Raw genomic sequence first — 16,675 nt, 5'->3', positions numbered from 1 at the left:
CTAAGGAATGTTTTCCACTGCAAATGTTCTGTACTGCTCCTCGCCCCGACTTCAACATGAAAATCTGTGCAAAACTCTTCTGCTACCAAACTCCAACACTTAATAGGCTGTTCATATTAATGGGTGGTCCTCAGCATCAAGGATGCAATGGGGAAAGGTTGAGACTATAATAATTTGGAGAGGACAGTGTCACTGTAAAAGGGATGGCTACAGCTCAATTAGTTCTAACAGCTGCCCTGTGAATATGTAAATCCATTGTTGATGGATTTTTTAGTTTTTCAAAAGCAGCAGGGAATGTAGGTGTGTTATAAAATAACTTGATCCAGATGTTAGCAACTGAAAAAAGAAATTTAAAAACTTTGTGCCTGTCAGTTTATCTGGGGACTAAATCTAGTTCAAATGGAGATCTTTGAGGTTATAAAAAGTGTTTTCTATCATTATCTAGTTCAGTCAGAGACCTTCATATATGCCAAACTATTTTCATAGCACTTTACATGGATTTCATTTATACCTCATGTATAAATAAACTATAAATACAATAATTTATACATTTTATACAACTATTTTCATAGCACTTTACATAGATTTCATTTATTTATACCTCATGTATAAATAAACTATAAATACAACTATTTATACATTTTATACAACTATTTTTATAGCACTTTACATCAATTTCATTTATGTATACCTCCATGTTACACCTAAAGAAACTGAATTACTGAGAGATTAAATCATTTTCCCAAGATCACACACTTGTAAGTAGCAGAACTATGAATTCAGGTAGTTTTGCTCCAGATAACAATGATTCCTTTCTCCTTTGATCCTCCCCCGCTCTCACATTCCTTGATTTTATGCTAATATAGAAAACAGCAAATATTTTCTTCCTCTCAGTCAATCAGGACGACAAAAGAGGCAATAAGACAACAAGAACAATCAGATAGTAGTGTGTTTTATGTGCCAAAAATGGAATGCAGAATATCATGAACCCCTTAACCTTGACCTACAGATGAGATTTCTAACCAGCTTGTCTGTGCTTAGATGATAGGACCTGAGTCATGTATGTTTTCCAGAACACGATAACTAGTGGAATAAAGGGCTGCTATTCCATAAACATCACTCAGTTGGCTGCCTACTTTCCTATTCAGGTGTTATTATGCTTAAAAGATACTAGCATAACTATGCAAAAATAGACGCAAGCCAATGTTAATCTTTTATCCCAGAAGTTTCAAGATCTAGCATTTTGGACTATCATTCAAAGAACAGTGCTGAGTAACAGCTTAAGACAGTTCTCTCCTATTGCCATCGAGATGGATCTATCGAATTTAGCAAGTGTTTCCTGGGGAAAATTTTACCTGAAAGTTCAATTCAGAGGCTTCAGGACTTATAAAAATGAGGAAATAACATGCTCTGTGCCCAATTAGTTTACTAGCCAGTACAGTCCTAGGCACAGCATAACTGTTATTATTGTTGTCCTTTATACTTACTCTTTCCCTTTTTCATAGATGGTTTCCTCCTTATTCTTCAGATTTCAGTTTCCATGACCCCTTCTCTGAGAGGCCTCCACACCACCTAACTTATTGCTTACCCCCACTCCATACTCTATTACTCTCTCGCATCATCCTGTCTCCTCCAAAGTCATTAATGCGGCATGCAACTGCATTTACCTATTTGTTTACTGGATTTTTATTGCCTCCCTTCAACAGAATATAGGTTCCAGGAGGGCAGCATCTTTATTATTTTGTTCATCATTGTATCATCAATTTCTGGAATACTGTGTCACAAAGAATAAGTGCTTTTATATATATATATACACACACACACATACACACACATATATATATATATATGAAAGTTTGAAGGAAAGATAAACCATATTCATGGTGGAGGCGGGGGGTCATTCAGAATGGGGGTTTCCTGAAGAAAAGACATTTGCATGGACCCCAAGGTGAGTCTTGACATACCATGACTATGTTGAGTATTATTAGTAATTAAAATTTTGTTCGTGTGTGGGGTGGGGAGGAAGGAGGGATGGCTAATGGGTGCAAAAAAATAGCACAGTGAATAAAACCAAGTATTTGCTATCACAACAAGGTGACTATAGTTAAAAATAATTTAACTGTGCATTTTTAAATAACTAGAAGAGTACGATTGGATTGTCTGTAACACAAAGGACATATCGTTGAAGTGAATGGATACCCCATTTACTGCGATGTGATTATTAAACACCACATGCCTGTATGAAAATATCTCCTATAACCCAAAAATATATATACTTACTATGTACCCACAAAAATTAGATAGATAGATAGAGACATAGATAGATAGATAGATAGATAGATAGAGACATAGATAGATAGATAGATAGATAGATAGAGACATAGATAGATAGATAGATAGATAGATAGAGACATAGATAGATAGATAGATAGATAGAGACATAGATAGATAGATAGATAGATAGATAGATAGAGACATAGATAGATAGATAGATAGATAGATAGATAGATAGATAGATAGATAGAGACATAGATAGATAGATAGATAGATAGATAGATAGAGACATAGATAGATAGATAGATAGATAGATAGATAGATAGATAGATAGAGACATAGATAGATAGATAGATAGATAGATAGATAGAGACATAGATAGATAGATAGATAGATAGATAGATAGATAGAGACATAGATAGATAGATAGATAGATAGATAGATAGATAGAGACATAGATAGATAGATAGATAGAGACATAGATAGATAGATAGATAGATAGAGACATAGATAGATAGATAGATAGAGACATAGATAGATAGATAGATAGATAGATAGATAGATAGATAGATAGATAGATAGATAGAGAGAATCTTTCAGGACAATTCAGTCCCATCAATCTGCAAACTGTCCAGAGATTTCTTTTTTGTACTTCAAAACTGTCCATCTCACTTAGGGATGATGACCTAACCTGCTGTCAGGAAAACATCGCTGTGAACACTCAGTCTGAGGCTACTTTGTGAAGCAAAAAACAAACAAACAAACAAAACAGAAAGAAAAACCCCACACAGTCATCTGTAACAACACCTACATGAATATATGACCTCTCACACAGGAGTGGGGATTTTCCAGCACAGAGTTCTTTGACAACAGAAAAATATGAAACCCCTTGAGAAATGGAGTTCATATAGGAATGAACATGTTTCCAGGCACTATAATTCAGGCAGTAGAGAGTAGGGTGTTTGCTGAGTTTCAGGTTGTTTGGTGGTATTCTGATTATCCCTTGAGCTACCTGTCAAATATCCTAAATATATAGAATAATAAATAAAAGCTAATCAACACCTTTTCATAACAGTAAAAGGGTGGCTACCGGGCAAGTAAAAAAAATATGTGCCCACTGCTTAGCGGTGACAGATACTGTGTTATACCGTGGAGAATCCATATCTTAACATTTGCAGCAATTTGTGAAAGCTTTCAAAGTAATAATATATATGATCTCTTACTAAAATACAAGGGGATCTAGATTTGCTGAGTGCTAAAGTAATCGTGGAAGTTACATTAACTTTTATATTGCCTCACTCTTCTCAAGTAAACCAAAATGAAAGGTAAAGGAACCTTGATATTTTCTTAAGTGATCTACCCATTGCAGGGAAAGCACCAGAATTGTTCAAAAATTGTGGCAAATTACATGTACATTTCCAGTGAGGAAGAATATAACTGCATGTCAAATTCTACTTTGGGGCTTTAAGTGTCAGAAAGTGAAATGGAGGGTAAACAGATTATGTGGGAAAACCAAGGACAGCAATGTTAGAGGTAAGTATTCCCATAGTATTTGACATTGCCTGAAGAGACAGGGACTTGACCTGAGTTTATGATCTCACTGGAAAGCTGAATGAAATAGTCTGAAAAGAGACTGTGGCATTGATTACTGCTGCCTTGGAGACATCGAACAGCTGGGAAAGTATGCCATAAACACAGTCCTAGGCCACAAAGGCAAAGTCTCTCCCTTCAAAAATGGCCCATAAGGATAACTTTATAGTGTTGCAGGAAATAAGGGGCCAGAGAGACCAAATAGGGGTGCAGGAGAGTTTATTTAAGGTGTACACTGGCTTAGTGGACATGTGTCCTGAAAGACTGAGCACCAGACAAAGAAAGCAGTGGCCTTTTAAGCAGTTTATGGCAGGAACTACGTGATGCAGGAATGAGGCTCACAGAAGCAAGAACAAAAGCAGTTAATCATTAGGTAACATTCTTATGATTCAGCTTATACACCTTGGGAAAAACATGTCCTATAACTTATGCTCATCTATTTTTTGACCTTGCAGCTGCAAAGCAAGAAGAAAAACAGAAACTTACAGACCTTACAAAATATGTGGGAACAAGATAAGGTTAATTAATGTCTTACAGTTTTTACAGAAAGGCGTTAACATTCTTTTATAACTTTTACTTCAAGGGGGTTCACCAATGCCTTAGAGCTAAACTTTTTATTATTTTTTCTATTTCACAAGGACAATCAATTCTTTAACTTTTCTGCTTCAATCCCCCCTTTGGTGCTCTGTGTAAATGATGTTTAATAAAGAGCACCACAACTTTTTGGCTTTTTTTGAGTGGGTACATATTTTCTTTGAGGCAAGGCCCGGTACGTACTTGGTTAAGGCCATGATTTGAGTAGTAGTATGCTTTGTTACCATTGCCTCTACAGTTGACTGGATACTTTTGATTAATAGAGGCAGGAGGCAAGGGAGAACTAGACATCTTTTAACTATAATTATAAAGCTTTTTATTAGAGTCTTGAAACTATCGAAAGACAAGAATCATTCACTAAAATGTGAATCTGGGGATTACTTTTTCCAGGTTTGAACTGGGACATGAGCAAATTTAACCATTTTCCCTGGGCCTGCCTTATAGACACTGTGTTTACCATGTGCTGGCCTCACAAAGTCTTTTATAAAACTGGCTGGGGCTTTTTTTTTTTTTTTTTTTTTTTTGAGATACAGTCTCGCTCTGTCGCCCAGGCTAGAGTGCAGTGGCGCGATCTTGGCTTACTGCAAGCTCTGCCTCCCGGTTCACACCATTCTCCTGCCTCAGCCTCCCAAGTAGCTGGGATTACAGGCCCCACCACCATGCCTGGCTAATTTTTTGTATTTTTAGTAGAAATGGGGGTTTCACTCTGTTAGCCAGGATGGTCTCAATCTCCTGACCTCATGATTCTCCCACCTCGGCCTCCCAAAGTGCTGGGATTACAGGTGTGAGCCACCGAGCCCGGCCTGGATGGGGCTTTTATCTGCACCCTGAAGCACCTTTGATATTTTTTTGTACATTGATTTTTTTTTTTTTTTTGGCATTTCTTAAATTTTGCAGGAGTATCTTTTGGTATCTCTGCAGCTGCTGTAGTTGGGCTGCCTTATTTGGGTCCCAGGGGCGGTCCTTTTGTTCCTTGAGAGTTATTTGTATGACTCTGGCATGGCCAGACTTGGGATGGCCTGCCTGATTTTTTGAGCCTTTTATTTTAATTTCTTGCAGTTTTGATTGATTTTTCCCAGGTGATACTGGGGGTGTGTATTTCTTTGAGCTTGATTTTTTAGAGGCAGTTAGCCTTGGTAAAGGGGGGCAAATTGGATTGTAAGGAGGAGGGGTCTTTATTCCCTCAAGTAGTTCTTGCAAAACTGGTTTTTCCTGTGGCTTTCCTTTTGTCTCTGTGTTTGCCGGTGAAGTTTTTATTTTTGGTTTGGTTTGTGTTATAAGTTTTTGGGATTTTTTTTTTTAATTTTGTGTTTACTGGTGAAGTTTTTACTTTATTTTTGTAGTTGCTAATGTAGTTGGTTTTTTTTGGCTTGAGCTGCAAGACTTTTGTAATAAGGTGCTAAACAGTGCTGTATTTAGCTATGAGTTAATGTAAGGAAATTTGGTTTGAATGTCTTGACTGTTTTTTGACTTTGGTTATTACCTTAAATACATGGCTCATTGTTTTTTGTTTTTATTTATAGTGCCTTTGGCTGGTCATTCGACATTAAAAGAGGGTTATTTTAATTCATACAGAGTTTTCAGCATTTGAGGGGTTAACTTGGCCTTTTAATTTCCCATAAAGCCCTTTTTCAAAGATTTTTAATATGCATTCCAATGGAGTGGGTTTTGACGATTTTCCTCCCATTTCCTCCCAGTAACAACACAGCACATTCACTTTTCCTTTCTTTTTAGACCAATCAGACCAGTTGGTCTTACACTTTGCTCAAAGCATACAGCCTCTACTAAGAGACCTGTAGCCTTCTACATGTCACTCCTCACGTTGGTTCCTTCTGGAACTGTCTTTATCACACACACTCACACACTTTCCTGTTTCCAGCTCCCTTTCCTGGTTGGGGTAGCGAGTCACTCTCGCCACCTCCAGTTTCCTAGTTGGGGTGGCGAGCCACTCTCGCCACCTCCAGTTTTCTTTTCCTAACTGACTTAGCAAGCCACTGTCGTGTCCTGTCTTGTTGGGGTGTGAGTTTCATTCAAATTAATGAGCCACTCTCGTTGTCCCCAGCCCCTCTGGGTCAGATTAGTTGTCACTCCCCTGGAGGTGATCAGGCTTCCCTTCTGTCCTTAGGGACAGGTCCTGCCTCAGGTCCCAAACCTTACCGCGGTTCAGATGTCTGTGTGCTGCTCCTGCTACCATCCAGGAATCCCCTGTACAGGTTCCATTGCACTGTTGGGAAGAGCACCAGGACATGGGAGGGCCCATCCCCTTTCGAGCTGAAGCTCTCCCGTTGGCACCAAGGTTCCCAGGTCTCCCCTGTCCCGAGGCCTCAGTCTCACAGGCAAAGGAGACGGAAATCTGCCATCTCCAGTCCCGGGTTTTGGCACCAGAAATGTTGCAGGGAATTAAGGGGCCAGAGAGACTGAACAGGGGTGGAGGAGAGTTTATTTAAGGTGTATACTGGCTTAGTGGACATGCGTCCTGAAAGACTGAGCACTAAACAAAGAAAGCAGTTGCCTTTTAAGCAGTTTTTGGCAGGAATTACGTGATGCAGGAATCAGGCTTACAGAAGCAAGAACAAAAGCAGTTAATCATTAGGTAACATTCTTGAGATTCAGCTTACACATCTTGTAACTTACGCTTATCTATTTTGTGACCTTGCAGCTGCACAGCAAGAAGGAAAAGAGAAACTTACAGACCTTACAATATATGTGGGAAAGAGATAAGGTGTCTTACACTTTCTACAGAAAGGCAGTTAATATTCTTTTCTAACTTTTACTTCAAGGGGTTCACCAATGCCTATTACAGCTAAACTTTTTATTATTTTTTCTATTTCACAAGGACAATCAATTCTTTAATTTTTCTACTTCAATAGTACATTATAGAATCCTAGCCCATAACACTCAATGTCAAACAGGTAGTGCTGTGTGTGTCTGTGCTCATGTGCTTCTGAAACAACATGGTAAGACCAAAGACTATATTTTAATGCAACTTAATTACAAAAGAGAAAAAGACAAAAGATAAGAGACTTTTTTTCCTCTATCTATCCCACACCCCCAAAAGAGCTTTGGGTTTTAAAAATATAGAAAAGCACTCACTCAATGAAATTATATCACTCAAGTGATATTTTCAGTGCATGACTACACAAAAATAGATACCACTAAACACTTGGCTATTTAGAGAAAGAGGCATATTTGTTCATAATTCCCAGACATTGTCTCATCTTACATTTCACTATATTTATTATCAACATGGCAACATCGTCACTCTTTTTGAGAAGGCAAGAAGGAATTCATATGATTAGATTAAATCAAGTATCAGAATACTATGTCTAAGGGGTTGAGTAAAATAATGTATCTAAATATTTGTGAAAAGACACAAATATTTTAAAGGCTGAATTTTCCCTAGTTTCTAGAAGTCTAATTTATAGCACGAATTCTAATCTTCCACTCTCCTCTCTCCTTCTCATTATTATTTCTTCTATACAAATCTTTCTTTTTTTTTCCTGGGTAGGCACATTCATGAGGACATATAAACTCTGGAAGTGAACATAAGTAACCTTTTTTCATATTTTTATTTATTATTTTATTTATATATTTATTTTTGAGACAGAGTTTTGCTCTTGTTGCCCAGGCTGGAGTGCAATGGCTGTGATATCTGCTCACTGCAACCTTCACCTCCCAGGTTCAAGTGATTCTCCTGCCTCAGCCTTCCGACTAGCTGAGATTACAGGCATACACCACCATGCCCAGCTAATTTTTTGTGTTTTTAGTAGAGATGGGGTTTCACCATGTTGACCAGGCTGGTCTCGAACTCCCAACCTCAGGTGAGTCACCTGCCTTGGCCTCCCAAAGTGTTGGGATTACAGGCGTGAACCACCGTGCCTGGCCCTTTTTTTCATATTACTCAGGTAGCAGTTCAGAAGTTATGAGCAGTCAGGAATTAAGGGAGAAGAGACTTAAATCTGTCCCAGCCTAGAACATTAGATGGATGCAGATGCCCACTAAGTAAATGCCTATGCTTCGTAACAGTGGAAGGCTCTGTTTTGTGTCTTGTCAGGGGTGCTATGGAGGTCATGGTACCTTGCCTGAGAGTTGCACAGGACCTTCAGAGTTGTTACTAAAAATCTGATAGCTTTTAAGACCTACATATTAGTAAGTGTGGGGCAATTGGTATATGATGCCAGCCCCTCCCAGCAGGGTTCATGAAGAACTCTCTAGTAGTATTCACATTTACAATCACACATTTGCAAGGTTTTGTTCAGAGCATGAACAAACTTAAGAATGGACATATATGATAAGCCAGGCTTGTGGAATGAAATCACGTAACAGTAACTCAAACCAGGCCTCACAATCTTCTTCATTTTACTAAAGGACACTTTCCCCAGAAACTCACTACTGCACAGTCTCAGGAAGCAGGGAAGTTCTGGTTAAAAAATTTTTGGACATCTTTCCTCACTGAAAGTACATATTGCCCAGGTTTGAATTTGAAAAACTAGTTTATACAATCATCAAAGGAAAATTTGTAATATCTGGCAAATGTACTACATGGGTGTCATGGTGCATATTTAAATGGAAAAATGACTTTTTAATTCAGAGAAATCACCAGGATTCCTGGAATTCCAGAACACGAGAGGCAAGTCTCTACCTCTAAATAGACTTTCACTACATTGAAAAATATCCTGGAAAATGTTCACCTGGGCAGTAAATATCATCATAGTTAAGAAATAGCTTTTTGTCCATTATTTGCATATTTGAAAAGAAACTACTTTGACTATTATAAAATGTATCAGGATCATATCTAATTATAGATAGAAAATGCAATGCTGTATTCTCTTGTTTTCATTTTTTAAATAAATGAAAACAGTAACTAAATGAATCATTTTTGAGGGGAGATTTTCTATGAACGTATGCAGCCTAGCACTCATTTTAGTACAATCCGTGTCTTAATTACATGTGAGTCAGTAAACCTGTATGAAAATAATAGCAGTTTATGGCAAATTGTTATTTAGAAAATATGTAACCTCACATAAAATGTTAAACTGAATATTGTCCAAATTTCATAAAATTAAAGGATATAAAATGGTCAAACACAGAGAAACCTTTTAGAATGAGTGATTTATTTCCTAATAATTTCTTTTTTTTTTTTTTTTTTGAGACGGAGTCTCGCTCTGTCACCCAGGCTGGAGTGCAGTGGCCGGATCTCAGCTCACTGCAAGCTCTGACTCCTAGGTTTACGCCATTCTCCTGTCTCAGCCTCCTGAGTAGCTGGGACTACAGGCGCCCGCCACCTCGCCCGGCTAGTTTCTTGTATTTTTTAGTAGAGACGGGGTTTCACCGTATTAGCCAGGATGGTCTCGATCTCCTGACCTCGTGATCCGCCCGTCTCGGCCTCCCAAAGTGCTGGGATTACAGGGTTGAGCCACCGAGCCCGGCCCCTATTTCCTAATAATTTCTGTAAGGTGGCCTGAATGTTAAGAATAACCAAAAAGATTAGGCTAGAAGCATTTAATCCCAAGAAAAAGAAGTTCTCATTTAATCCCAAGAAAAAGAAGTTCTCTAACTTCAAAGCTAAATTAGTAGATAACACCTTAAAGTCACTGAAAAACATTTAAGATAACTTTAATAAAGCTATTTAATTTTTTTTTAAGTCCGTCATGTAAAAAATGCTGTGTCGTCAATTATATCCTATGGTCACAAAAGTCATCCAATATCTTAAATTCTGCTTCATTTTCTACTTTGACTTCAGCTCTTTTACCTCAAGAAAAGATCATTCTCGTCAATCGCTTGACAAAAACATTATATTTAATCTGGCCATGTTGATTTATTTTCAACATGTCTCCATATGGTTAAGTCTCTATATGGTAAGCAAATGAATGAAAATATGTCTTCTCCATGTTAAAAAATCAATATGGGAAAAGACATAAAAAACATACAGATCATAGATTGATGGAGGATAACAGTCACAATACATAAAGACTATAAACCAACAAGCAATTCAATGGAAAAAGGGAAAGGCAATTCACCACAGCTGAAACACAAATGGTCAATTAATGTATGAAAAGCCTTTATTCTCTCCAATAAAGATATATATAGTTAGGCACAGATTATATATATTTCAAATTAGCAGCGAGGAAAAGCCTTTTAAAATATTGACAACACCTGTTGTTGGGAAGCATCTAAGGAAATGGAAACTCTCATATACCATTTTTAGTAGAGTTAAAAATGTAAACTTTTACACTTTTGAATAACTATTTTTTAAAAAAAATAAAAGCAGTATAACCTATTTGGATTATAATAATATTATCTACTAACTCATTCAGTAAACAATTTTTATTTTTATTTTATTATTTTTTTGAGACAGTCTCACTCTATCACCCAGGCTGGAGTGCAGTGGCATAATCTTGGCTCAATGCAACCTCTGCCCCCCGGGTTCAAGCAATTCTCATGCCTCAGCTTCCTGAGTAGCCAGGATTACAGGTGTGTGACACCTGCATGGCTAATTTTTGTATGTTTTTAGGAGAGGCGGGGTTTCACCATGTTGACCACGCTGGTCTTGAACTCCTAGCCTCAAGTGATCTGCCTGCCTCGGCCTCCTAAAGTGCTAGGATTACAGGTGTAAGCCACTGTGCTTGGCCAAATAAATATTTACTCAGAATTAACTAATGCTTTTACAAATATGCAAAAAATACGTAGAGATGCTTATTTTTTGCATTATTTTCAAATTTAAAATGGAAACAGGAGGAGAGATTGGTTACATAAATCAATATATTTCATTGTAATATAATACCAGGAAGCTTATACAAAGACATATACTGTATTTACTTGTTGGTTTATGGTTTACCTATGCAAGCTCCATGAAGGCAGATAATTTATCTATTTTTGCATACTTGTGCACCTCAGGGTTACAGACATAAAAGTGTAAACTGACCAGGACATGCTGAACATGGAGCAATGGCCAGGTTTCTATAACCATTCTGCTACTTGCACAACTGTCACTAAGACATTTCTCTGAAGAAATTTTGGTCGAATTTTATGCATCAGTTTCTTCCAAGACATTTATAAAGAGAAAAGTCTGTTATCTTTTTGACAAACTAGACGTAAACAAAGTTCAAGAAAAATAGCTCATGCCGAAAACACATCTTATTTCCATCAGGAGCTAGCCTGTGAAGGCCTGGTTGCTTTTAATTTGTACGACTTGCACAGAAAATCAGACTACTCTTCAGTCCTCCTTTATGCAATCTGTTCCCAACTGCAATGTGGGAGAAAGAAGTGAAAAATGTTTCCCGTCCTTCTTTGGCTTTATGCCCAAAGGATTATCTGAAGGGAAAGATACTAATTCACATTTAAAATTATGTCTAGAAGGCATTTTAAATTACAAACCAAATTGACAAGACTATAAAAATTACACTCACCTAGCTTTCACACTGGACTTATTCTAAGTAGGACACTTTTTGAATAAGAATGATTTTCCAAAAATAGAAATTTACTATTATTGAAGCAGATGTCTTCATCCTGTAGCTTATGAATCAGAAATCCTGACTCATCAATCTTAATTAACCCAGAACATGTTCTAGTTGTGTTTTCATTAGCTTCCTTTGTTAGAGTTACCTTAACAAATCCATCTTAGAATGCATACTAATAATAATATTTAAAATTTATAGTCCCACGAGGGAAAATAACAGTATGTCAACTCTCAATTGACCAAGATACAGAAATAAAAGACACTAAACATTCACAAGTCAACTGACCAAAACAAACCATCACAAGAAGAGCACTGTTGTATGCTCTAATACTTGACCTAAATACTTCTCCTCTATGTTCATATAATTCATTGCTTAAGATAGAAAAAAGGCCAATTTTGGAGGGGGGCTTAACTAAAACCTTTTTTGAAGGAAATTTGTGTCTTTTCCATATATAATTTCTGTCTTGATTGAGAGACTGACATTTCCATTTGTATACCATTTTTAAAAAACAATTAATAGATTGTGATAACACAAAAGGATGGAAAGATGCTTTATTGAAAAGGTAAGTTCAAGAACTGTAAATAAGCAGTTACAGCCATCTTTAGGCAATATACTGGGATGGCGTCCTCACTTTGGAGGCCTCTGTGGTACCTGGGATTAGGACATAGTTCCGATGTGCATGAGATTCATTTAACATAACGTCGTATAAGTGAGGGCTGATGTAGTCTTCTTTATTCTCAACGTGTCTGTTCAGTTTCATTAAAAAAACACCAATGTTATGAAATCAAGCAGTCACAGGGCAAAATTTGACCTGACAAACCTAATTCTATTACTCTAATGACTTCATTGGCCTTCAGCTTATTGAGACTGTGAAAAGTTAAACATAACCACAAAAGCAAGGAAAACCTGAGGGCTTTCTGTGGGTCAATGTGTTGAATTTTGAGCTAAACTTTGACCTGATTATTCTCATAAAGTCAACACAGACAATTGTCTGATGTCAGCCTAATATGCTGGTTTGAAAAAGATAGTGAAGCAAATTTCTAGTGCCAGGTAGCATTAGTACCTACCTCAAAGCCAGGACTCACAGGAGACTGAAACATGAAGTTGTAAGAGCAAAAAGCAGGCAAAGGTGCAGAATCAAAGGAGAAAAAGACAGGAAAACGTTATTGGATGAAAGTAAAGCACATTATTCAATAATGTTTCATATAGGCATGTTTTAAAAGAAAAGCAAAATGTTATACTAATCAGTCTTTATAACTACAGAGAATCTGAGTTGGAAACTACATTTAATATTTAAATGGAACTATAGACACTAAGTAAAAATTGCAAAAATAGTTTACAGTTGTGAGTTGGTAGATGTTAAAAAAAAAAAACAACTCTACTTGTCATGGTCTCAGTGATGAACGATGGTTCTTTCACCTTATTGAAAATAAATTACAGTCAAAATGAAGCATTTTTGACCTTTAAGTGAAAGATTAGATTTTCTTCACAATAATTCATATTCTCAATGGGAAAAGAAAGAAAAAGGTCATCAAAGTAATCAAATGATACAAAGTTGTTAGATGCTTGCAAGCAAGAATAAGCTGATGAATAATCAGTAGCAGTCAGTGGTTTCCAAACCTAGAAAGTCCAATAGCGGGTTAGAGTTTTAAGGAGAAAAGTATGTCTATGGTGTATTCTTTGTTCATTTTACAATCTTTGTTGCATATAATTATTTTCTATCTGATTCCATTCAAGGTTGAAATATAATTCAAAAGCAGTAAGGTTACTCTGAATGATTTTTTAAAAGACAAGAGGTAATATCAATGAAAAATATGACAGAGCTTAATTAAGTAGGTAACACTTAACTGGTAATTTAAATTGTGTATGTTGTTTTTCATCTCTGTTCTCTCAAGCTTTTTTGGGGCAGCTCTATCTGATAACTAGAAACCAAATCAAAACTTCAATATAGTTCACTCTTTTTCTTAACAAAAATGCATGACTGAGCTTTGAAATGTGATTTTTTTGCAGTGTTGAATAAAAGATCCCACATTGAGAAAAATCCTAGTATCTGTTTTTTTTTTTTTTTTTTTTTGAATCCTCAGTCCTCATTTGAAATCTGCAGCTAACCCATTTTATCAGAAACTTTGGAAAGTCATGAGCATTTAGACTGAAGTTCTACCAAGACTGATTGGTTATCCAGTATTACCTGCTACAGGCTGGGTGCGGTGGCTGACGCCTGTAATCCCGGCACTTTGGGAGGCCAAGGCAGGGGGATCACGAGGTCAGGAGGTCAAGATCATCCTGGCTAACATGGTGAAATCCCACCTCTATTTAAAAATACAAAAAATTAGCCTGGCGTGGTGGCGGGCGCCTGTAGTCCCAGCTACTCAGAAGGCTGAGGCAAGAGAATGGAGTGAACCCAGCAGGTGGAGCTTGCAGTGAGCCAAGATTGTGCCACTGCACTCCAGCCTGGGTCACAGAGCGAGACTCTGTCTCGAAAAAAAATACAAAAAAAAATACCTGCCACATTTCTGGATTGACATGAAGCATGTGCAGAGCTCAAGGGCAACAACCACTCATTTGAAAATAACCAAACACGAGTTTCAGGGAAAAATTATAACCTTGTTTGCAGGTATTCTTAGGGCACATTCACATGCAGAAATGGCAAAGTTGGCTCTTTGGGAGAGGAAATCAATTTCTTCATTTCCAAAGTAAGATATTATCCTTGCCATCTACATATCTGATATCCAAAGTGTATGTATTTTCCCCAGTTAGCAGCCCTGAATATCTTTTTTCTGGGCTGTCATCACAATTCAGCTTCATTTTTGAAGCTCATATTTGAAGATGGTCTATGCAACATGCATTCATGTACTCATCCTTCTAAGTTATTGTTTCCCAGAGTGCATGCGTTTCCCACACAATATTAATGGGTTTTATGAGAAAAGGGTTCCATGTTGGAGTGGATTTAAGAACACTAATTTCAGCACTGTCAGACTTCTTAGACCCTTAATTATGCATAATAATTCCTAGGATGCCCAATATTTAGATGGACCAAGAAGCATTTCCTAATCTTATTTGACCAATATTTTTTTCAGAATATTTTAAGGGGCCATTATTTTTAAGAAAAACTTTGAGAAACACAGAGACAGCTCTATCTTTTCATCTTGTTATCAAGTTAGAATCACCAGAAATGTCTATAAATCACCAAAGAAAAGAGAGCAACCTGTTTCATTCCTAATTTGTTGTAAATTATACCACAGTTTTGTTTTTGTTTGGTGTTTCCCTTAAATGAAGGTCATATAATTACAGTTTTGTATCTGTGATGAAACTACTGTAGGTGACAATGTTTATTATGCAAATGAATACTAGAATGTATCCCAGGATGATGTGGCATATTACTTTTAATTTAGCACCCAAAGAATTTATTTCCAATTATTGAATAATGTAAATTTTATAGCTCCATTTTCTTTTAATTGACTGATGGGAATCTTATAACATAATGTATTAATTATTATGATGTAACATTTCATTCTTTTCTCACATGACCTGTGTTGAAGAATCTCAATGACTTTATAACTTGCTATTTGGAGATCTATTGTTATTATCATTTTAAAACATTTTTACTGAGGTACAATTCATATGGAATAAAGTATACAACATTCTAGGTGTATAGCTTCATGAAGTTTTGCATGTGCATAAACTCATGTAACCTCTGCCCAGATCAAGATATATAATACTGCCAGCATCCTAGAAAGCTCCCTTCTGCTCCTTCCCAGTTGACATCCTACCTTAGTTTTATTTTGAAGTATCTTGCCATAAATTGGTTTTGCTTGATTTGAACTTCATATACTGGATTCATAACTATGTACCCTTTGTCTGACTTCTTTCTTTAAATATCATTTTGTGGGATTCAACAATGTTGTAGAGTGAATCAACAGTTCATTAATTCCATGGTTGTATCATTCATACAATCCATCGTATGACTACATCACTATTGGTTTCTAATTTTTAGCTATTATGCATAAAGATGTCAAAAACATCTTATAACATATCCTTCTGTCAATAACTCTCTATATTTCTCTTGGATATATACCTGGAAGTAGAACTGGTGAGTCACGCCATATGCATGTGTTCAGCTTTACAAGATAACTGCCAACAAGTTTTCCAAAGTTGTTTGGGCCAATATACAATCCCAGTAGTAGTGTATGTACATTTAGTTGCTCAGTATCTTCCCCAGTACTTGTTATTAACAGGTGCTTTTTCAATGTCAGACATTCTGATGCAGACATAGGTCATTACAGACTTAACTTTACAGTCCTTGATAACTAATGATGTTAAGCACATTTTCATGTTTAATTGTCTACCTTGTAATGTGCTGGTTAAGTATATTGCTATATTTTAAATAATGTTGTCTGTCTTCTAACCTTTTTGTAAATGTTCTTTATGTGCTCTGTATATGAGTTTTTATATGATATATTGTATTGAAAATGTCTTCTCCCACTCACTTTTCTATTCTCTTAATGACATTTTGATTAAAATGATTTCTTAGTTTTAATGATACCCAATTTATCAATCTTTTTCCATTGTCATCAGTGATTTAAATCCTGTTTAAAAAAGGTTTTCCTACTCGAAGTTCTTATAGATATACTTTCTGTGTTACCTCCTAGAAGCTTCCTATCTACCTACAACTGATTTCGTGTATGGTATAAGATAGGGTCAAGATTCTTCTTTGCCATGTAGATATCCAATTGGTCACAGAAATGTTTGTTGAAAAG

At 36.5% G+C, this 16,675-nt stretch overlaps 1 protein-coding gene across 3 annotated transcripts in view; it reads right to left on the bottom strand.

Moving 5' to 3' along the window:
- Nucleotides 1–16,675, bottom strand: part of LOC105477914 (protein kinase D1) — a 373,044-nt gene that overhangs the window by 66,935 nt on the left and 289,434 nt on the right. For 2 of the 3 annotated variants that reach the window (XM_011734785.3, XM_071100376.1), the window contains exon 5: nucleotides 12,986–13,009. The exons of the other annotated variant lie outside the window; for it this stretch is intronic. In XM_011734785.3, the coding sequence (XP_011733087.2) occupies nucleotides 12,986–13,009 (24 nt within the window). The remainder of the gene's footprint in view (nucleotides 1–12,985; nucleotides 13,010–16,675) is intronic. 3 annotated transcript variants of the gene reach the window in all.

Source organism: Macaca nemestrina, chromosome 7 (assembly GCF_043159975.1).
Source record: "Macaca nemestrina isolate mMacNem1 chromosome 7, mMacNem.hap1, whole genome shotgun sequence".
Taxonomy (NCBI): domain Eukaryota; kingdom Metazoa; phylum Chordata; class Mammalia; order Primates; family Cercopithecidae; genus Macaca; species Macaca nemestrina.
Note: the sequence above shows the minus strand (reverse complement) of the source record. Positions and strands in the feature narration are given on the sequence as shown.